Below are 24485 nucleotides of genomic sequence, written 5' to 3'. Positions count from 1 at the left end.
TCAAGCGAAGGCTTGGATTTCCTGACTCCAAATTCTAGGCTCTCTGCTGACATCCTATGTGTTGTCTTCAATGCTTTTCTTAGCTCCCCTTGGTTGAAATTATTATTCCCCCTTGGGTACTTTCAGAGTTTTGGGTTGTTTTATTTTCCCCCACAGCATCTGACACATCCTGCCTCACATTGTAGATCTTTTTCTTCCATGACTCATGCTCCCGGAGAGCAGACAGTGTGTTCTGCTCCTCACAAATGACCTAGCAGTGATTTATAAGCAGCAAACCATTCCCTGAGCCTTGCCTTCTTCTTAGGGTAAGTGCACCCCTGGGAGCAGACCCCTGAAAACGCAAAGTGCTCTCCAAGCTGGGTTTGCTTCAGCTAAGCTGAATTTACCACCCCCTGTCCCACCTCCACCCGGGGGTGGGGGGGGGAGGGGGGGTCTTGTGACTAGTTCTCACCAATGGAATCTGAGTGCAAGGAAAATAAGTCCATTCCAGGCTGAGGGGTTCCGAGCAGCCTTCCCTAAGTTCTCTGTTTTCCCTGCCTTCTGGATGCAGAGGATCTGGTGAAGTTGCTTCGGCCCACAAAGGTGGTAGAGACACTTAGATGAAGTGTAACTGAGTGACAGTGGGAACTATGAAGAGAGCAAGTATAAGCCAACTGTGTTAAACCTCTGACACTGGAGCTATTTGTTACAGCAACTGACCTTCCCTGACAGATATAGTCCACTTCCCCAGTTGGTTCTCTTAGTAAACATCTCTGACACACATACATTTTGTATCTGAGAATCATGATACTATCTTCTTTGAAGATTTATCTTTTAGCAACTATCATATGAGTTATTTATGGTCCCTCAAGAAATCTTTAAACCAATGTCTTAAAGAAAGAATGTATTGATAGAGAAAGAGGGATTAAGAGAAGAATAAAGCCTACTTGGAAACCAGGGTGGGTACCACTCATGCTCCAAGGAAGCGGGCAAGGTGAGGATAATGAGGATGGTGACCAGGGAGATGGTGGAAGGAAAGATTCCACTGAAGACAAACCTCCCTGCATCATAATTTTCCCTGAGTGTGCCCACACCTCCTTCTGATCATGAGCTGTCTTTATATCACTCTGTGGTTTATAGGGCTCGGCCTTAAATAGCAAGGCCTACCTGGCAACAACCTCCACCTAACTCTGAGAGCTCGACCTCCATTACCCATCTGCTCCCACACAGCAGGCTCGGAAGTAAGGCCTTGGTTCTGCAGGATGTGCAATAGCTTATCAGGCCCGTGATAAACAAAGCAAGTGGGAGTTCACCCAGTGCCTGCGGCTGATCTCACATCACACTTGAGGCAGCTGGAAGTCACCAACATTACTTGGGGTATTTATCCCCAAGGAGCCATCAAACCCATTTTGTTCCAAACAGTTGCTGTCTCCTTTTAAGAGAAGCAGCGTGAAACTCAAATCCCATTTTTTTTTTTTTCAGAAAGATTTCGACCCTGCAGGAAAACTTAGAGAAGGAAGGTGTAAATGAGAATTCCCTGAGCTCTGAGCACTCCTCTGTTTTAAGTTCCTCCCCTGGGTCTTGAGGATGAGTATGGTTGTCACGTTTATTTTGAAGGTTTTTCACATGAATTGAAACCAGGACCCCTTGTTGACCATGTATCTATTATTTGGTGCCAGGTTCTATGAAAGAATCTTTCTGTCCAACAGAAAAGTGGGAAGTTCAGTTAGAAGAGCAAAACTCAGCCCTGACCATTTGGCTAAGTGGACCAAGGGTCGGCCTGCGAACTGAAGGGTCCCAGGTTCGATTTTGGCCAAGGGCACATGCCTGGTTGTGGGCTTCATCCCCAGTAGGGGTATGCAGAAGACAACCTATCAATAATTCCCTCTCATCATTGATATTTCTATCCCTCTCCCTTCCTCTCTAAAATCAATAAAATAAAATAAAAAAGCAGAACTCTTTGGTTATTAATTCTCAAGTGCTGAAATGAAATAATCAAGTTCACTAACTTGACTGCAACTTCACCTGCTCACTCATTGAGGCTTTAGCATCCTTCTATGGTCTCAGCTGAAGAAGGGGAACAATCACTTAATTATTCTCATTTCTGAAATGCAAAAGTTTACTGCATTCTTTCTTTGGTCCAGATTAAGAAAGACAGATAAAATTTGGGAGACTCCAAATGTTCCATATTCTTAACAGTTTCAGACATTTAAGTAATCAAATTAAGTACCCTGAATTTAGCATCATCTGCTTTCAAATCACAAGGACACTATGTTCTCAATTTTGTTTTAACATAATTAGAAAGCTTTTTAACATCATCTTTGCTTACTTTCCTCTGCATTTTTCAAAGAGGACAATTTTAGTTTCTTCCTTTATGAAAAATGTCCCAGTTCTCACAGTACTTCTCCTGGTTTAATTCTCAGAGAGCCTGCTAGATGTTTTCACATGATAATAATCCCCCAGTTGAGCCTACGAGTGCATTCTGATTACAAAGAAATTGGTTCGCAGCACTCTCCTCAGACGTAATGTGCCTTATTAATGTTTTTATTAACTGTAGCTGACAAAGAGATTATTTCCTGGCTTTGTTCCAAGACTCCTTTTCTAGCTCTCCAAAGGAGAAGTGACTGCTGAATTTTCACATAAGAAATTCATTCCTAGCAAAAGAAGTGAGAATTTTTTTTTCCAGTTCCCTAATTCAACATAATCTAATTATGAAAATACAGATAAGGGCGCCAGCTTCTGAAAAGCATTAGGTCCATTATCTCATAACAGATCATTAAAAGAAATAAAAATGAATCACCTGGAGCTGAGATATTTGGGTTTAGGTTTTGATAAGGATATTCCTGATCAACAAGTCCACGTTTATTTTTAAGGAGTCTTTAATACAAGAACCCATAAGATCTGCTACATGGCATTAAAGACATGAAAAGAGAAATATTTTTCAAACCAAGACTAAAGCATTTAAAATGCTATATTATAGTTATAATTTTTGCTTCAGCCAAAAGTGAGATACAATTCCTGATGGGGGAAGCAATGAGGGAAGCAATGAACCAGTGGCAGAGAATCAGGATGAATAAAGTTCTCACTTGCCTCTAAGTGATGCTGCGGCTGTTTTATTCTTTAATAAAAGCTACCAAAGGCCTCGTCTCTATTAACCCACCTAATTAATTAGGGGTATGAGTATAAAAGAGACAAATACATTTTAAGAAATTCTTCCTATCCAAAAATTATCAAATCCCAGTTACCTGATCTAAATCTCTGATTCCTTGTTTTAACATTTAATCCTTCCTCCACTTTTGCTGCATTGTATTTTTGCTTTTCACCACCCGTCCTTAGAATTTCAAATCCTCTGGCTTCCTGGGGCCAGCTTAAGAGGTTGGCAGTTCTTTTCAGTCACACAGAATCCACTGCTTCCGTACTGGGGGCACCCAGCTGGTGCAGAGCTTTATTTTAACACCCAAGGCTGATTTCCTTCCCTCAACACAGGAACTGCCCAAGGAAGCTTTGTACAGAAGGACGTTGGTGGAATGCTCTGGACATACAAAATCATACAAAAGTGTGGCTGCCACTATGCTATAGACACACTCTCTACTATTTTTTGTATTTCCCTCATTAGCATTTAAGACTTAAAGTTGACTTTTCTCTAATTTTCTCAGAAGAAAACTGACAAAAAGAAAAAGGAAACTTGCAGTGTTCTAGAACTTACTTAGGCAAAAGTAAATGGTATGTGTGTATATGTATGGAAGTGGGGGGAGAAGGGGAGGAAGTTAGAGAGAGGTGGAGGGAAGGAAGGAGGGGAAAAAGAGAGAGTAGGGGGGAATATGACTTGAATTCTACCTATGACTCTTAAAATTAATTAATTTCTGAAGCTTCAGGTCTGCCTGAGAATTTTGGTACAAAAGTCCAACAAAAAGCTGTGGAAAATAAGTACGTGTAAGTCTTTAATACAATTTAGCACAACACACAAAATTCTCCATGCCATCAATGCTTTCCTCTTTCTCAACACTAACATTTCCTATGTTAAAGGAACACAAAAGTGTGACTGTAGCCAATATACAAAACTGTTCATCAGCGGTATCATAAACATCAAAATGAAAGGCAAAAACAGAAAGAGAATATATGCACCCCGTAAGTTCAGTGCAGCATTATTTATAACTAGAGGCCCGGTGCACAAAATTTGTGCACTGGTGTAAGGGGTGGCCCTAAACCCAGCCTGTGACCTCTCACAGTCCAGGACCCCTCACTCCTTACCTCCCACTTGCTCCCTGCTCCTTACACTTGGCTTGCTGATCCTTATCTCTGCTGCAGAGGTGAGAGAGGCTCCCTCCACCACCACTGTGCTTGCCAGCTGTAAGCCCAGCTTCTAGCTGAGCAGTGCTCCCCCTGAGGGAGTGCACCGATCACCAAGAGGCAGCTCCTGTGTTGAGCATCTGCCCCATGGTAGTCAGTAGGCATCATAGTGACCAGTCGTTCTGATCATTCTGCCATAACTGTTGCTTAGGCTTTTATTATATAGATAGGCAAGATCTGGAAACAGCCCAAGTGCCAGTCAGTAGATGAGTGAATAAAAAAGCTGTTATCTACAAGGCCATAAAAAAAAGGAAATCTTACCTTTTGTGGCAGCATGGATGGGCTTGGAGAACATTATGCTAAGTGAAGTAAGTCAAGTCAGAGAAAGACAAGTACCATATGATCTCACTTATATTGGAATCTAATGAACAAAATGAACTAACAAGCAAAATCAGGATAGATTCATGGATAGAGAGTGGGCTGACAGCTGTCAGAGAGGAGGGGAATTAGAGGCGTTGGTGGAAAAGGTGAAGAGATTTAAAAAATAAAAATAAATAAATAAATAAATAAATAAATAAATAAAAGGAAATAAAACAAAGTACACTAAAGTGTTTTTAGTCCAGCACCTCAATTTCTTTAGGCATGGCCAGCTCTCGTTTTGATTTTTGGTCCACGTAAATTTCTATATTTGTGGTCCTCAGGACACACCTGCAAGCACAGTTGGAAATGGGCAGCAGGAAGGAATTCTATTCATCTCTATGTATGTAACCTATTTATAGCCTACCTCATGCTGTAAAGAGGATTTAAGGCTTCTGACAGAAATAACAACAAAATAACAGGATGAAAGTATTTCACTACAAGCATAGGGACAGGTTTTTCTCCTCCAGAAGTCCCCAACTACTACTAATCTGCAAGCCAGCAATAGCTCAAATGGAAAGACCTCTGAGGAGATAATATCTTGGACTTGGGACGCATCCTCCTCTGCAGACCTAATTTCCCTTACGCCCTCATCCTCATGAGGCAGGGAGAGGCAGAAACCACAACCTCTACTTAAACTCTGATACCAGAGGGTCTTGCCTATATGAAAAAGGATGTCTGCATCCAAGTCTTCTGCTTTCCCCATGGAGGAAAAAAAATAATTCAGTTCTTTCCAAAGAAAGAGTGCATGGTATCACTCTCAAACCCAGAAACCATGGGGACTACCTCAGGAAGGGAAGGAACCCACCCAGGTAATTAGCAAGATGCCCACTCATCCTGGGAGATGCTCAGTCATCCCAGATGCAGGAGTCTTGGCACCAACCTCCATGGCCAGATTTAGGAGTGTGTAATGTGACTGTGGGCTTTCTGGGAAAACTAAAGCACGAATATTAAATTTAAATTTTATCTCTGTGTGACTGTAAAAAAAAAAAAAACTAAAAAAAATTTAAAACACACTATTCCAATACACAATAGATCATGAAAAGCAATGTAAATCTTTGCTAACAGGGATTCCATTCATAGAAAATATAAACACTTCTTAAAATTCTCTTTCTCCAGTCGAAACCGGTTTGGCTCAGTGGTAGAGCGTCGGTCTGAGGACTGAAAGGTCCCGGGTTCGATTCAGGTTAAGGGCATGTACATTGGTTGCGGGCACATCCCCAGTAGGAGGTGTGCAAGAGGCAGCTGGTCGATGTTTCTCTCTCATCGACGTTTCTAGCTCTCTATCCCTCTCTCCTCCTCTCTATAAAAAATCAATAAAAATATATTTTAAAAAAAAAAGTTCTCTTTCTCCATCCCTTCTGCATTCACAGACGCTGCCTCACCCAAAGGCAACAGCCAGTGTATTCGGTCCAGGATAGCTGTCCTCTAGGTAGAACCCAGGCATCAGCATTTTATAGCTCTCCGATGTGCCACCAAGACTGAGAGCCACTGGTCTGAAGGCTTTGGCCAATCAACCACTCACTTTGTGCTGGTTACACTGGATTAAGGTTTCATTCCCCACTCTCCTCTATACTCATATTCAATTCGTTAGCACGGAGGCTTCCCCAGCAACCTTTTAATCCATAGCTTAATATGCTATACATCAACATACACTGACATTTGTTGCAATGAAGAATTCTTTGAAATCTCACACTTCCCACTATCTTTTTGCTGAGCATCTTTTTTGTCTTTTTTGTCTTTTTCTTTTCTTTTTTTCCTGCCACAGCCCACATTGCACTATATTTAAGTGTTCAATCTTAGCTACATTGTTTTAAAAGAATAAGAAGAAGGAGGTCAAGAGAAGAAAGGAAAGAGCTGACATGTTTTAGAGGCAAGCGTCATCAAGACTTTCTCATAATCAAGAGCTCGGTTTCTATAAGGTCTAAATACCACACCCTTTGCCTGCAGCTCATCCTACCTTCCTACCAGTTCAAAAAAACACACACTTGTCTTGTGTTCCTCTCTCTTTAATCTTAAAATCATGCTCAATCACCAGCTAATGAGCTTGATAAATTAATAATAACGAGAAATGTATGACACTATCTTAAAGGATTATCTGCCCAAATAGCAGATCTGCATTTTCTAAAGCCTTCTCAAGATACTTTATCTCAATCCAAAGGAAGGCTCTACCACTGAAAATTAGCACCAAGTTAAGGCAGAAAGGGTGATATAAGTTAAGGGATTGGGCAAAGCACTCCTGAAGTTGCGCCTCACAGATGGCTGCCCACTCGGCAATCCCTGGTCATAAGTGATGACTCAGTTCCCTACTGTGGAACTGCTCAGCCCCTGACCTCACTTCTATGGGACCACTGTCTGTCCCATTGTATTTTACCTCTTTATAAGTCAGCCTTACAGTATTTCTACTACATATAACACACACTTGGCAGGTACTCGGTGAATGAATGGTAAAAAAAGAAAGAAAGAAAGAAATACGAGGGCTCTTCATTCTTTTTGCTTTCACAGCCTTAGACCGTTAATAAGATATCAAACTTTTTTAAAAACCTCTAGAGAAAAATATTCCATTTCCTAAATCAAGAGCCCATTCCTATGTTAGATTTCTATATGTGAAAAAAATGAAGACAGCTATAATAATTCTGTACCTAACTAACTGATGGCTTTTGCAAGACTTCTCTCTCCAGAACATCAACCAAACTGTAAAGCATCCCAATGTGATCTCTTCCTCAGGAAGAAAATGTAGCAATGCCACCTTCAGACCCTCATCCAAACTCGTGAACTCAAACATACTTAAAAAGAGACATTAATTTTATAAGATTGTACACAGGATTCCTGGAGGATGAGAGAGCATGGATGAGTATTAGCTATAAGAGGGGAAAAAATACACACAGAAATCATGGGTAATGGGGATGATGATTGAAACCCACCACCATCCATTCACATGATCAAATTCCCTTTGCCAATGATTGTTTAGAAATGACCTAATATCATTTTAAAGTGACCTAATCCTAGGGAATTAGAAGCAAGAAGAATTCTACGAAAGGATTCTTAGAAAGGCTTCTTCTCTAAGAAAGTGTGGTCAGGGTTGAATGTCGACCCATAAAGCAAGAGGTCACTGGTTTAATTCCTGGTCAAGACACATGCCTGGGTTGTAGACTCAATCACCAACAGGGACATGCAGGAGGCAGCTGATCAATGTTTCACCCTCATTGATGTTTCTATCTCTCTATATCCCTCTCTCTCTCTAAAAATCAATTAAAATATTTTTTTTTTTTTTAAAGAAAGACAGTGAAAAGACAATGACAATCTTCTTTCCCAGGACAATGTCTTATCTGGGAGTGACACCTGAAACTACTCTAGCCATTGCAACCACCGGGTGGGCAAAAGTAGGTTTACAGTTGTGACTACTGGAAACAGTTTATTCTTTTTTTTTTTAATATATTTTATTGATATTTCACAGAGAGGAGGAAGGCAGAGAGTAGCGAGCTAGAAACGTCGCTGAGAGAGAAACATCGACCAGCTGCCTCTTACACACCCCCTACCAGGGATGTGCCCACAACCAATGTACATGCCCTTGACCAGAATCGAACCTGGAACCTTTCAGTCCGCAGACCGACGCTCCACCACTGAGCCAAACCGGCTTTGGCAACAGTTTATTCTTGTATTATTATTTATTCATTCTTATCTTGTTTTTCATACGATCAACTGTAAACCTACTTTTGTTCAATACTGTATAAAGTGGGCAGCCTGGGGGCAAAGTCAACACACCAGGGGGGGGACAGTACAGCAAAATGGAGAAAGCTTATATCAGTTGATGACCATTTAGCTACTGACTCAACTGACTCAAGAGCTCTCTCTCTGGACTTTCTGTTTTGAGAGAAAATATATTTCCTTACTCTTTAAACCAATTGATTTTAAGGTTTCTGCTACTTGTAGCTCAAGGAATCCTAACAGAGACAGAATACAAAAAGTAAAGAATCTCCAGGTATTAATTACATTGAAAATGTTTCAACATTAAGCCGGGACCGGTTTGGCTCAATGGATAGAGCGTCGGCTTGGGGACTGAAGGGACCCGGGTTCGATTCCAGTCAAGGGCATGTGCCTTGGTTGCGGGCATATCCCCAGTGGGGGGTGTGCAAGAGGCAACTGATCGATGGCTCTCTCTCATCGATGTTTCTAGCTCTCTATCTCTATCCCTTCCTCTCTGTACAAAATCAATAAAATATATTTAAAAAAAAAAAAAAAAAAAGAAAAAGAAAATGTTTCAACATTAAAATGGATATGTTGAATCAACCCTGGTCCTATTGATTTTATACCCCCCAAAATATATGCCCTGGATGGTGTGGCTCAGTTGGTTAGAGCATCGTCTCATGCATCAAAATGTCTCAGGTTCGATTCCTGGTCCAGGCACATGCCCAGGTGCGGGTTCAATCCCTGGTCAGGGTGCATACTAAAGGCAACCGATCCATGTCTGTCTGCCTCTGCCTCTGCCTCTGTCTCTGTCTCTCTCTCTCTTTCTCTCTCTCTTTTTTCTTCCCTCTCTCTCACCCTTCCTACCTCTCCTTTCTTCTCTCTATCTCTAAAAAGAAAGGATAATTGTGTGATTTATCATGGTAACTAGATAAGAAGTAGTGTCAGTCAAGCATCTGCTCTTATCAATACATTTGAAAATGAACTTATTATATTAGAAAAGAAATTGATTCTGTACATGTGAATAAAGAGCTTCCTGTAATATACTAGCATTTTACCAATCAATCCATTCGCCTCGCCTATAACATGGAACTTTGTCTCCTGGTCCTCTCTAACTTGACAAGTCAGTTCATTCCACAATCAAAAACTGAGCTCTCTCTTTCCAAAGCTTTAGAGGCAATATATCTGCTACAGTGAGTATTTGAAGCCATCAATCTACTGCATCACCTTAGAAAGTCAGCCAAGTTTTCTACTTTTCTCAGGAAATGAGACTATACTGTACTCAAAGACTTTGCATTATTTTTAGCCAATCCCAGCTACCCACGTCAATCTGTTCATTTTTTCCATGTTTAAGTGGGTTTTAGCACTTGCTTTAGAATACCATTCATACTGTAAAATAAAAATGTGAAAATCTATTTAAAAACACTTAAAAATAGGAATAAAGATGATGGCCAATTAAAGTGTTATTATGCTAAATAGGTTTACTTTCTAAAGGGTCTGGATGCTTGCATTCTTAATGATACATTAAGGAAAAACTACTGAATTTTACTATGTTGACACACTGATACAGCTGTCATGCAACTCTACTTTCTAAAATGATACTGCTTATGAAATACTCACTAAATCTCTATCAGTTTCTAATTTCTACTGAAACAGATTACCACAAACTTAGTGGCTCAAGAAAATAAATTCATTACCTTACAGTTGTGCAAGTCAAAACCTGAAATAGGTCTTGAGGGGCTGAAATCAAGGTGTCAGCAGGGTTGTGTTCCTGCTGGAGGCTCAAGGGGAGAATCCATCCCCTGCCTTTTTCAGCTTTGGAGGCAGCCAGCATTTCTTGGCTCCTGGCCACATCACTCTGACTTACTTCTGTCATCACATCTCCTTCTCTGACTCTGACCCTCCCAACTCCCCCTTATAGAAACACTTATGATATACTGGGCCCACCCAGATCATCCAGAATAACATCCCCATTTCAAGGCCCTTAATTTAATCACATCAGTATAGTTCTTTTGGCCAGATAGGGTAACATAGTCAGAGTCCAAAGACTAGGCCACAGACATCTTTGGGGAGTCTACCACAAAATGCATCACAAGTAGGGGAGGTTTTCCTTTATCTCATCTAATCTGAGAGTATTTAGGATACTGTATCAATTAATATTGATCCAGAAGTTTTTACTGGTTTTGAGTTATGAGGAGATACTCCTGACACTCCAAAGACAAGTTAATGCGCTAGTAAAATTTCAGTCCCAGACACTACTCAAACAGTCTTCTTCCCACAATGGAGAAAAAACAAAACAAAACAGCTTGAAAATTTTGTTCCTAGGTTTGGTTCCTGGAAACAATACTAAAAACATGTGGACAAAATGAATTTGTCAGGAAAAGAGACAGCAAAATGTTTTAAAAAAATTAGGAAAATGGTAACTTATTATAATATGAAAAAGTCCGATATAAAACAAATGTATTTGTCAACCCTTGTGTATGCACCTGCTTTTTCAACTCTCCAATGCCTCTGTGCATAGTCTTTCTTTGGCCTCCTTCCCCTGCTCGCTATCTCTTATCTACCTATCCTAAAGTGACAGCTCTGCTCCCTCCAAGCTCATATAAATAACCCGCTTCTACATTTCTGCTCTGCCCTCTTATAACCTCCTTTTCCTATAGAAACCCTCCCTGCATTAAAACCTCTATAAATGGGCTCTGCTCTAATCAAGAAAAGGCACAGCCTTGTTTTTCTCTGTGTTCCAAATGCCATGCAAAGTTCCAGGAACATAGTAGGTGCTCAATTAGGTTTGTTAGAAAAAGTAATCAACCAAATCTAAAAGATGGCTCTTCAAAGACTTCTATAAAGGAGGAAAGATGACTTTAAACATCCTCATGCATGTTTCTTTAGTTCTAGCGATTATGAAAAGGATTGCTTCTGAGATTGCAAACCTTTAAAGTTTTTACCAATTCCAGTTTGAGCTTAAAAAAAAAAAAAGAGCTTATTTTAAGCAACACCATCCTGTAATAAACAGATGCTGGGACTTTCCCATTCCATACTCATTTGAATGCACTCGCCCTTTCTCACCACTGATCTGACAGAGTTTTCATGGGAGGTGAGAAAAACAATCTTTAAGAAATAAGATGTAATAGGTTTCTAAATTAGAAGTTTCAACCAGGCACCAAGACACACTAGTATGATATTCAGAGTAACATCCTGACCAACATCCACTTTTTCAATGAAATCCCCCAAAAGTACTTATATGACTCTCAAACCTAACTCCTGCTACACTGAAGACGGTCAATGGAACTGGCTGTTAGGACAAAGGGGATTTCTTTGGAGAAGTCTCTTTGCCTCAGGTAAAGAGAGTGAGGCCTCATGGAGTCACCCAAACCTTAATAGTGTCTCTTAAAACACACACACACACACACACACACACACACACACACACACACACACACACACAAAAACACAAGAGAAGAGATTCCCTGCTGACAGGGATGAGAGCGCCAAGTGGGGGTCAGCCTACAACCAGTCTCTCACATAAAATGTGGCCACAGCCACATACAAGAGGTTGTTTGTTCAGACACTGGGTGCTAAAATGAGCCTGTGGCTGACAAGGGAACGCCACCAGAAGAGTGGACAGAAAAGCCACTGGACTCAATCGTCTGGGGAGTGTATTCTACAAGGACAAAGGGTGATTAAGTACATGTTCTCTGACTCCAGACTATTCACACTGCTTGTTAAGTGTACCCGTTACATACACTTTCCTCCCCCTTTGCAAGTTCTACCAAAGCCGGCAACTGTCCTCCCACTGGGAAGGAAAGATGGAATTCCTTCCAGAGATTAGGGAGCCATGCTCTCAGAGAGCAGATGGAGACTGTGTGGGGCCTGGTTATTTAAGAGCATTAAACAGAAACATGTTGGAAAAAAAAAAAAAAAATAAGCTGACCCCTTTTCTCCAAATGAACCACCCATCAACGTAAACAGAAAGTTCCCTTTGCTCCATAATCAATGTCACCTTGGAAAAGTAAAAGGAGGGGAGGGGGCAGGGAAAGGGAAACACTCAGGACGCTTACCCAGGCCCTGGTTCTGCTGCTCCCACTCGAGGGCATCTGGCACCTGGTAGGTGACTCCCTCCAGAAGGTCCCTGCTCTCCTGCTCTAAGTCAGGCTCCTGGGAGGTGACACCAGGGAGCGTGAACCCACGCAGCTCAGTGTCACCACCCAAGCTCTCATCCAGGGCATCTGCATCTTTCTCTTCTTCATCCTCCTCGTCTTCGTCTTCTTCATCCTCCTCGTCCTCGTCCTCTTCATCCTCATCCTCTTCTCCCTCTGGATGAAAAGAAATTAATGACCAAGTGACTGCAAATGAATCTCTTAAATGACCCAAACACTACAAAATAAGCCTGCTTGGCCTTTCAAAACAAATGTTACAGCCAAATGTAGCAATGTAGTTTTATGGACTTTTGTGGCCATTTTTTAAATTTGTTATATTGAATTTATTGGTGTAACATTTTTACTAGCATTATATAGGTTTCAAGCATATAATTCTATAATGCAACATCTGTATACCGCATTGTGTGTTCACCACCCAAAGTCAAGTCTCCTTCCACCACCATTTATCCCCCCTTTACTCTCTTACACATCCCCTACCCCTCTTTCCCTCTGGTTATCACCATACTGCTGTATGTGTTTATGATGGTTTTCTCTGTTTTTTGGCTTAATCTCTTCACTTTTTCACTGAGCCCCCCAACTCACCTCCTTCAATCTGTTCGTTGTATCTATGAGTCTCTTTCTATTTTGATCATTAGTATATTTTGTTCATTAGATTCCACATATAAGTGAAATCATATGGTATTTGTCTTTCTCTGACTGGTTTATTTCACTTAGCATAATACTCTCCAGACCCATCCATGCTGTTACAAAAGGTAATATGTCCCTCTTTTTTACAACTAAGTGGCATTCCATTATATAAATGTACCACAGCTTTTCTGTCTACTCATCTACTGATGTGTGCCCATCATTCACCTACATTTTAAACTCTGTAAATCACAGTTTTGTCAGATAATTATTATGCATCATGGTTATTTTTAGTCAAAGTTCAGGTAACATGAATTTTTATTAGTTATATTTATATTTACTAGGGTAAGAAACAACCTCTTCCTGTTTTCTGGAGGTCAAAAGATTTACCCATCGGTAAAGATTTAGCTATGCGGGGGGGGGGGGGGGGGGGGATTTATCCATCGGAAAACACACTAAAATGCTAACAGAATCTAAAAGGAGCGTCCCAATCCCTTTATATCTTATAACTAGAGGCCTGATGCACAAAATTCCTGCAAGGGGCTCGTCCTTGCAGCCACAGTGGTTGCCTTGGCCCTCGCAGCCCCAGCTTTGTCTAGAAGGTCGGATGTCCAGAAGGTCGTTCAGCTGTCCGGTCTAATTAGCATATTATGTTTTTATTACTATAGATACTAAACAAGAGAATTCATTATTTTGGCAATATTCTCTTTTCATTCTTCTTTGGTATCAGTGAGCAGAATGCACAAGCACCTAGATCCACTCTTGAAACTGCTCTCTCTACGGAGGAGTGACCCTCAAAATGGAAACAATTACCTCAATGCTCCAGTCCAACCCAGAAGGAACTGGGAGATGGGATATTGATTAAAGACACTCAGAAAAGCAACATGGTTAAAAAAGCATTTTCATTACTATCATCATAAGAGCTACATTCACGATTTGTCATTTTCAGTGCTTCAAATGGGGTAGGTTTAGGGGACATAAGATCTCCATTCCATTGTGTTTTACTAATTTTAATGTTCTAGGAATACTGTGGGCCCCACGGTTCAACCCTGGAGCCACCAAGGAATGCCGAGGCAATCTTTCTGCTTCAAGGCAATCTTTCCCACACATATCCCTTCTCATTCATCATGTACAGGATTTGGTTTGTTGTTGTTGTTGTTTTAGTTTTAAAAAACTTTGCATCTATTATTTTTCATTCCTATCCTATAACCATTCTCTCTCTCCCCCTCTCCCCCCCCCCCTCTCTCTCTCTCTCTCTGATGCCTTATCCCTCGGGACATTCCTCTAGCAGCTATCTCCTCTCTCTCCTGCACCATCTCCCTCCCCTACTTCCACTAGATCTTCCCCATCAACCTACAAGCAAATTCTAACAGTTCCTATCATAAGCACCTACCCTTGACTTTATATCTCCCTTCCAGGGCCCCCAAGTGTCCCTCTCCTTTTCAAATTTCTTGTAACAATTATAAAGAAAACAGGCCTGTCATTGTTTCAAAAATTCAACATATATTTGTCAAGCACCTGGTCCCAGGTACTAGGAATAGAGCAAGAATGTCTCTGCCTTCGTGGAGCCGATCTGACACCCACAGGGGACATACAGCCAACAGACAGACATGTGACATAATTACACCCTGATTAAAGCTGGCAAACATCAAGGAAAGCTTTTCTGATAAGGGAAAGTCTAGACAGAAATCATACAAAAATAATGAATTCTCGTTTAATTTAGGTTAATTTAGGAAGCACATCCCCAGCAGAGGCAACAGCAAGGGCAAAAGCCTTGAGGCAGATGCATGCTTGTATTCAGAGAATGACCGTTACTGAGGGGCAGGGAGGGGCAGAGAGAATCTAGGGAATGAGGGGGAAGGGGAAGGTAGGGGCCAGGTCTGACATGTGTTTATAATGCATGACTCTGGCTGCAGGGTAGAGAACAGGCTATATCAGAGCAAGAGACAAAGCAGGTGATCCATTAGGCGGCTATTCCAAAACCCCAAGAATAGGGGAAGGTGCTCTGGACAAGCGTGTAGTCCTGGATGTGGGGAGAGGTGGTCTGATCTGGGATGCAATTTGAGGGTAGAGCCTGATAATAATGACAATGTGGAACGTGGGAGGAAGATCCCACTTTACCAAAAGTAGGGACTAAAGGATAAAGAACAAAATCAAGAATTTTTTTTTTTGAGCCCAGCCAGTGTGGCTCAATGGTTGAGCATTGACCAATGAATGTACCAGGAGGTCACAGTTGCATTCCAACTTTGACTCCCAGTCAGGGCATCAGTTGTGGGCTTGGCACAAGTATGGGATGTGCAGGAGTCAGCTGATTCACTCTCATCATTGATGTTTCTCTCTCTCCCTCTTTCTTCCTCTCTGAAATCAATAAAAACATAATTTTTTTAAAGAATTCTAGTTGAGACAATAACTGTGTGATGGCTATACCTATGACCTCCAAGTGGAAGCCCAAGGGAAAAAATCAAAGCTAGAGATAAAAATCTAGGAGTCATCAATTAATAAATACTATTTAAAGCCTTAAGACTGGCTGATATCACCTAGAGAATGAGTGTTGGGAGACAGGGAGGTTGATAGAGAAAAATGGGGTCATTGGATTATCGAACATTAAGAAGTTGGCCAGCAGAGGGCGATCCAGCAAAGGAGACAGAGAAGTGACCGCTGTGTGGGAGGAAAACCAAGAGAGTGTGGTGTCAGGGAAGCCAAGTGAATAAAACACCTCTGAGAGGCCGAGTAAGACACGGAGAACGTCCATCTGGCTTTGACATTACCTCTGTCTTTGACATTTTGTAGGGCGTTCGTGACCTTGACAAAAGTTGTTTCCATGCAATCGTAGGAACAACAGGAGGACTGGATTTGAAAAGGGTACTAGAAAAGTTAGTACAATAAATATAACTCTTATAAGAAATTAGAAAAGGAGAGGGCTACTCAGGGGCCGCTGAAGGGAGATAGGAGGTCAAGGGTAGGTGCTTGAGATAAGAGCTCACAGAATTTGAATGTAAGTTGATGGGGAAGATCTGGTAGAGAGGGGACTGATGGTGCTGGGGACTGAGGAGACAGCCTTGGGAGGAATGTCCTAGGGGTGAGACATCGGGGAGAAGGCGGTTATACACGGGAACTTGAGGCCACGCACACTTACTGTGTCATTCTGAAAGGTTACTGAAGGTTGGTGTGCCTCAGCTGCTTCATCTATAAAACGGATTCTGACCTCACAGGGCTGCTGTGAGGATGGCATTAGTGGATACACAAGGTATTTAACACTTAAGCCTGCCACACAGTGGCCAGTCTGCAAAGCTGACAGCCGCTTTGCTATTCCTGCGAGGGGACGGGGGCCAGTGGACGGGCTGCTCCCCGGCAGCGGCACAGCGGGCAGTGGGGCAGATCTGGTGAGGGGAGTGTGAGAACATGATCTTCGTATTGCTTTATTTTCTGTCAAATAAAACAGCTAGAAGGGGAAAGAGAAATGTTGGTGATTTGAGGCGAGAAAAGTGTGAAATAGTCATCCTGAAAAATGCGTGACTCTAGGTCAAGCCTTTTTTCTCTATTTAGTGCAAACATTTCTGCCTGAGGTACCAAACCCCAGAATTTACATTTTGTTCAGGTCCAGGGCCATTGGTTAACTCCCAACAAAATCAGCAGAAGATAAGGGAGGAAATTTGCCCTATGGTCCTGGCCTGAGTGATCTCACCAAGTCTAGAAGCCATTTAAAAGGCAGTTCCTACCGAAGGTGGTCGGTTTTCTCATTCCACTCTCTACATATGATTTCGATATTTTTAGATTTCCAGAAGAGACAGAAATAGCTAACTAGCATTCCCACCATAGTACCAAAGGGTCAGAGGGAACTCTTGGTTGAGACCATGTCATCTCAACAATGGGAGCTGGAGGAACCCCAGGAGCAATCCAGGAACCCCAACATAATTGGACTGACAAGAAGAGCAGGATCTCTCCTATACTTTCTGCCTCTGTGGAACTGCAACGACTCATCTGAACCTGTTCATTCACTAGTTTTAAACGCCAAACCTCTCCTCTGAGTGGCACTTTTCTTTCCTTGACAAAATCTCAAACAAATTAGAGCACAGGAAGAAGAGGAAGGATGGCATGAAAAGAGATGGGGTAGTTTTACTGGGCAGAGGCTGAGCATGCATTAGCCTCTCTCGCACTATCCCTCAAAAGGAAATGGCTGTGACATTTCTAAAAGAAGTTGCAATGTGTTTTCCTGGGAACCCTTATACCCACATAACCAAAGCCACTGTACCAAGGTTTCACATAAATAGTGACTAAAGCACTAGAAATAGCACTGCTTTTATTCTCCAATTTTTTTTTTTCCACTTGGGCATCAAATTGGGCATAAAACTTAAAGCCAGAAAAAAAACCTATTTTGAGGACATAAAGTGACTCTCCAGCAGATGGCGCTCTGGGATCGCAAGGGGTTGAGGAACCTTGGAAGCTGCTGAAGAATGACGAAGTTCAGCAGCCCCCAGTTAAGCTGACTTAGAATTTATAGGCTTTTACTATGTTTCCAACATCTTAAATATTCCTGCCAGCTAAGTGTTTTTCCATTTTTACCAAGTAGTATTAAATATATACAAAAGGAAAGACATACAACTTTTATGTCATTAAACTTAATGCTGCAATAAACCCCAGAGAACTCACCATTTAACTTCAGAATTGGAATATTACTAATGCCGTCGCCTGTCTTTGCCTATTCTCCCATCATCTTAACCAACTTCTTCCCCTTAATGCCATAAAAAATTACTGGATGTTCTTTTCTAGGACTTTTTTTTTTTTCCACTTGGGTTTGTGGTTTTAAGTTTCGCGCATCTTGTACAAAACACTGGCTTGTTTATTGCACACTAATTTATGGCTTCCATTATGCCCATTTGTCACTATTTCTTTATCCTCAGGTCAGTAAACATTTGGGCTATTTAGTTGTTGCCAATCTTTTCGTGTGATGTAGAGTACTGCTCTGAACCCTTACAGATGATCTCTAGTGTAGACTCGAGGGCTTCTCCAGAGGGTATTCCTAAAGTGTAACTGCTGGGGCAAGTGTCCAATGCTCTACATAATGTCTAGATAAATTTCCATATCTCCTCATCCTCACCAACCTTTGGTCTGGTCAAATATCAATTTTTTAGTACAGTGTGTATAAAATATGTTGCTGTAGATGTAATTTCCATTTCTCTAATACTCTGAAGTCAATTCGTGTATTTTAATCATACGTTTGTGTCACTCAGTAATATGCCTATTCATGGTTGCTCCTTTTTTTTTTCTCTCTCCTTTTTCTTTTGGGTTGTCTATCATCTATTGATTTTTTTTTGATTTTTTTTAAATATATTTTTAACCAAAACCAGTTTGGCTCAGTGGATAGAACGTCGGTCTGCGGACTGAAGGGTCCCAGGTTCGATTCCGGTCAAGGGCATGGACATTGGTTGCGGGAATATCCCCAGCAGGAGGCAGCTGGTCGATGTTTCTCTCTCATCAATGTTTCTAACTTTCTATCCTTCTCCCCTCCTCTCTGTAACAAATCAATAAAATATATATTTTTTAAATAAAAATAAAAATATATTTTTAGCCCTAACCGGTCTGGCTCAGTGGATAATAGAACGTCGGCCTGTGGACTGAAGGGTCCCAGGTTCAATTCCGGTCAAGGGCATGTACCTTGGTTGCGGGCACATCCCTAGTAGGGGGTGTACAGGAGGCAGTTGACTGATGTTTCCCTCTCATCGATGTTTCTAACTCTCTGTAAAAAACAATAAAATATATTTTAAATATATATATAGATAGATAGATTTAAAGAGGAAGGGAGAGGTAGAGAGGGATAGAAACATCAATGATGAGAGAATCATTGATCAACTGCCTCTTACACACCCTCTACTAGAGATCCAGCTTGCAACCCAGGTCTGAGAATCTAACCATGACCTCCTGGTTGATAGATCCATGCTCAACCACTGAGTCATACTGAACTGGCTGATTTTTTTTTTTTTTTTTTTTTTTTAGTTCTTTCTATTCTAGACACAGATCCTTTATCCTTTATTAGTTAAATGTAATACAAGCATCTTCTCTAGTTTTAGAAGTGTCTAACAGAGCTGAATTTGCAAATATTTCCTTTTATGGTTAGCAATTTTTGTATCAGAAATTTTAAATTTTCTTCTTATTACTATAATACTTCAGAATGTATGTTATAATTTTCTCTGATTTCTAAGTTTTGTCTTTCACATCAGTTTTTAAACCATATGGAATTGGTTTTCGTGTATCATGTTACATTCTATCTGATTTTTTTCCCATATGGACAACCAACTGTCCCAGACTTTTATGGAAAAAAAAAGGATGCTTTCTCCTCAGCTCTGCAGTGCCATCCCTATCGTGTGTCAAGGACACCTACAGGAGGCTCTGTTTCAATGCTTTCTATTCTGTTCCACTAAGCATTTTAGTTACCTCTGTCCATCACCACATTGTCTGAATATACACAGAAATAGAGTTTTCTAAGTCTTACTATCTGGGAGGGCAAGTGCCCCACTCCTCCAATTTATTCTTCGTTAGCAGTGCACTGGCTATTCGTTCTTTCATACACATTTTACAAAAAGTTAGTCAACCCATTATGAAATAATGAAATAGGAAAATAAAATCTTATTTTTATTATGTCAGTCCTTCTGTTTTCTTTGGGGCTTTTTTGCTTTTACAGCTTAAGTTGGAGGCTATTTAGCTCATTAATTCCCAGGTTTTATTATTTTCTAATAAAAAGTTTGAAGGTTTGGCTCAGTGGATAGAGAGTCGGCCTGCGGACTGAAAGGTCCCAGGTTCGATTCGGTCAAGAGCATGTACCTTGGTTGCCATCAAGTCCCAGTTGGGGTTGGGCAGAAGGCAGCTGATCAATGTTTCTAACTCTCTATCCCTCTCCCTTCCTCTCTGTAAAAAATCAATAAAATATATTATTTTAAAAAAATAAAAAACTTTTCTCCCTTTAGACATCCCTTTACCTTCATCTTACAACTTTTGATATAATAGTTCACTCTGATTCAGTCCTAATTATTTTTATTTTCTACTATGATTTTTGTTTTGAACCATAACTTTTTTTAAAAGGTATGGGACAGCTGAAGCCGGTTTGACTCAGTGAATAGAGCGTCGGCCTGCAGACTGAAGGGTCCCAGGTTCGATTCCAGTCAAGGGCATGTACCTTGGTTGCAGACACATCCCAGTGGAGGGTGTGCAGGAGGTAGCTGATCGATGTCTCTCTCTCATTGATGTTTCTAACTCTCTATCCCTCTCTCTTCCTCTCTGTAAAAAAATCAATATTTTTTAAAAAATAAAATAAAATAAAAGGTATGGGACAATTTTTATATTTTTTTCTCTAACTGAATAGAACAACCATCAGGCAATGTGGCCTGCATGTATCAATTCTTTGAAATGTATTGCTTTATGGACAAGTACATAGTTTTTGTAAGTATTTAATGTGTGCTTGGAGATAATGTGTGTTCTATAATGGTTGGATACAGTATTTTATACATGTCCATTAATGCATTTTGTCTTAAATTTTATTTTGTTTCAAAATTTTAGCAAATCGAATTCAATATCTAAAAAGGACTATGCATCATGACCAATTGGGTTTATCCCAGAAACACAAAGCTGCTTTAGTATTTGAAAATCAAACTCTGAAATTCACCATATTCACAGAAAAACCGTATCATCATCTCAGTAGGTGCAGAAAAAGAGATGCAATAAAAAGCATTTGAAAAAAAAATCCAGTATCTACTTAGGATCAAAAAGCAATTTTTTTAAAAAGTTCTAGCAAACTAGGAAAAAGAGAAAACTCCCTCAAGCAGACAAATACATCTACAAAAACAAAACAAAAAACTCACATCCAGCTTCAGACTTAGTCCCCTTGCATTTACTGTCACTATTGATATATGAATTTGTTCTTTTATTTGTCCTGCCTTTTTTTGTGCTTCTTTCATGTCATTTCAATTGTTCCTTTGTGCTGCATCCTCTATGATGCCTTTAAATTTATCAACTCTCTTATTGCATACTTAACCATTTAATTACTGAGAGTTCCCCCCCCCAACAATTCTATTTTTTTTTATATATTTTATTGATTTTGTACAGAGAGGAAGGGAGAGAGTTAGAAACATCGATGAGAGAGAGTCATCGATCAACTGCCTCTTGCACACCCCCTACTGGGGATATGCCCGCAACCCAGGTACATGCCCTTGACCGGAATCGAACCCGGAACCCTTCAGTCCCCAAGTCGACGCTCTATCCATTGAGCCAAACCAGTCTCAGCAACAATTCTATTTTTTTATGTTTTGTTTGGTTCTTTTAAAAAATCTACTGGATCATTTTTGCTAGACTCTTAGGACTTGCTAATTTTTATGATTTCATTTTGTATTTCTTTAAACCTTGTATACACGACTATTTTATATTCTATTCTGATAGCATTCGTATCTAAGGTCTTAGGTAGAGAGTAGGCCAATCGTTTGCCTTTTCTGCTGACTCTCAGTCATGCTGTTTGTTTCCTGGTTTCTGAAATTTCATTACAAGCTTATATTTCCTTGGTTTTTATCTGTGGAAAACCGATGGATCTCAATTGGGAATGATTTTTTTCCTAAGAGGATTTAATTTACTTCTGTAGGAAGCCAAGCTGTGATACAAGCTCGGAACTTCTTTATTCCCCTTTTAGAGACACAGGCTTAATTGGGAATTTCAATCCAGGTCCCTCTTGCTGCTACTCGCCCAAGGGCAGACTCCTGATATTTCCATTTCTCCTGGAATCCCTTTACATTTCCAGTTTGCTTACTCCTTATAGTTCATTTTGGGGGTTTCAGCTCACCTTTGAGATGGGTCAAGCTGAAAAGTGCAATCTCATTCATTATAGCATATGTTTTACCCAAGATCTATTCATTTTGCTATGGTAGGTCCCGTCATGTGCCTGAACTATAGAATCGAACAGTGACCTCCTGGTTTCAACCACGGAGCTATACCCACTGGGCCAAATAATGTGCTTTCCAAAGCACTCGTGTCTTCTGCATTTGAAGTGCAGCCAACAAACTGAGTAAGAACCCTTATTGGCTTTTCAAACTCTACTTTCAAATTCTCCAACTTCAAACACTCATGAGAGCATCTGTAATCCGGGGTACATTTTAAAATTAGCATCTCAAGTGTTACTGTTCATTACACGTTCGGCTTTAGACATTTCTTTTTTTTTTTTTTTTTTTTTTTTTTTTTGATTTTTGTACAGAGAGGAAGGGGGAGAGATAGAGAGTTAGAAACATCAATGAGAGAGAGTCATTGATCAGCTGCCTCTTGCACACCCCCTACTGGGGATATGCCCGCAACCAAGGTACATGCCCTTGACCAGAATCGAACCCGGGGCCCTTCAGTCCCCAAGCCGACGCTCTATCCATTGAGCCAAACCGGTCCCGGCTGCTTTAGACATTTCTGTTAATTTATTCAGTTCTCTCTTTTTCAAATGCCTCTCCAAAATGATTTTTTAAAACCTCCTATATTAATATATACAAATTTTGTGAAAACTTATTAAAGTTTAAACTTCCTATGAGCTCTATACTACATATAACTAAAAACTTCCTTCATTCTAACATTTACAATATTTAAAAGATACATGCATGAGAAAATAGAAAAGCTTCAGACAAGATAATCTGTTCACTTCAAACACCAGTTGCAAAATGTTTTAGATTCAACCCACATTTCAGATAGATGTTTAAATCTTTCCTTATTTTAATATTACTTCCTTTAAATGAGAGGAGTCTGCTCTTGATAACATTATCTCCTATATCTGGTTAGCAAGTGAACAAGAGCGGTGTGCATAACGACCCTCACATTTACTGGTCATGACAGAATCCCTTGTCAGCCTTTGTTGCCATATAATTGGTGTTCTCCAATATCATCTATAAATCCTACCCCAAATCAAATTCAATTTTAATGGATTCAGCCCTAGAGCAATAATTGTAAGTTTTAGGGTCTAACTCCTGTTCATTAAACAACTCACTTTGGATTCAGATGACAGCCTTTCATCTATTCGCCTTCGGAAAGTAAGACTACAGCAATACTACTCTGTTTCTCAGGGGAGCTATAGAGAGAAACATAAAAGCTATACTAATATTGTATCTATAAATTCTGAACCATACAGAATAAACCTTTCTCTTCAATAATTTAGTAGTCTTAAAGGAATGTTTGCTTAAAGCAAACATATACAGAACTTATATACTCAAATCCACATATACTCAAAAGATAAATTATAGGTTAGTTGGGTTGGCTGTCAATTTTTCAAAACTGTTTATGAAAGTAATTTCCCCTTCAAACTTCAAAACCTGACTCAACTAATCTAAAATGAGATTTACATATTAATCTGTGGAAACGTGTTTTATCATAGCTCGGTGCATTTAGCTCCTGGAAACCAAAGATCATGTCTTCTCTTTTTGTGCCCCACCTCCCAGGATCAAGCACTGTGCCTTGCACAAAACAAGTCCTCAATGTAAGTTGACTGAACAGAAATAAAATGATCAGTACTTTAATAATCTTCATCTTCAGAATAGGTAATAGTTCTTTTAAGGACTCTGATATAATTTTTTAATTATAGACTGAAAGGTCCCAGGTTCAATTCTGGTCAAGGGCATGTACGTTGGTTGCGGGCACATCCCCGGTAGGAGGTGTGCAATAGGCAGCTGGTCCATGTTTCTCTCTCATCGACGTTTCTAGCTCTCTATCTCTCTCCCTTCCTCTCTGTAAAAAATCAATAAAATATGTATTTTTTAAAAAGAATGAAAGAAAGAAAGAAAGAAAGAAAGAAAGAAAGAAAGAAAGAAAGAAAGAAAGAAAGAAAGAAATTAATTAGAGGATGAAGAACTCCAGTGGAGCCAGCAGAGGCTGGAGGCGTGGAAAGTGAGAATTAAACTCTATCGTTGTTTGGAAAAGAGCAAGCCCTCAGCAGACAACTATTGTTTTATTCCTTTCTCTCGGGAAAACAAAAAAATCCAACCGTTTCTTTCCCTTTTGCTTTTGCCCAGAAAGGAAAGGTTGGTAAGTGGTAATGTTTTTTAAAAAATTAATACATAGTAGTACATAAGTTTTATATATGTGTGTGTGTGTGTGTGTGTGTGTGTATATATATATATATATATATATATATATATATATGTGTGTGTGTGTGTGTGTGTGTGTGTGTGTGTGTATATATATATATATATATATATATATATATATATATAGTTATAATTGGTAAATGATGCAATATTTATTATGTATTTAGTACTTAGTATATATTTGCCCAGGCCATGCATGGACTTACTACACATGCAAGATTTCACCTTATTCTCACACCAA

General features: G+C 40.1%; 1 protein-coding gene across 3 annotated transcripts in view; it reads right to left on the bottom strand.

The window, feature by feature from the left end:
- Positions 1–24485, bottom strand: part of ARMH4 (armadillo like helical domain containing 4) — a 103067-nt gene that overhangs the window by 50583 nt on the left and 27999 nt on the right. For all 3 annotated transcript variants that reach the window (XM_036435355.2, XM_036435345.2, XM_045580203.1), the window contains exon 5: positions 12432–12686. In XM_036435355.2, the coding sequence (XP_036291248.1) occupies positions 12432–12686 (255 nt within the window). The remainder of the gene's footprint in view (positions 1–12431; positions 12687–24485) is intronic.

Source organism: Pipistrellus kuhlii, unplaced genomic scaffold (assembly GCF_014108245.1).
Source record: "Pipistrellus kuhlii isolate mPipKuh1 unplaced genomic scaffold, mPipKuh1.p scaffold_m20_p_1, whole genome shotgun sequence".
In the NCBI taxonomy this organism is placed as follows: Eukaryota; Metazoa; Chordata; class Mammalia; order Chiroptera; family Vespertilionidae; genus Pipistrellus; species Pipistrellus kuhlii.
Note: the sequence above shows the minus strand (reverse complement) of the source record. Positions and strands in the feature narration are given on the sequence as shown.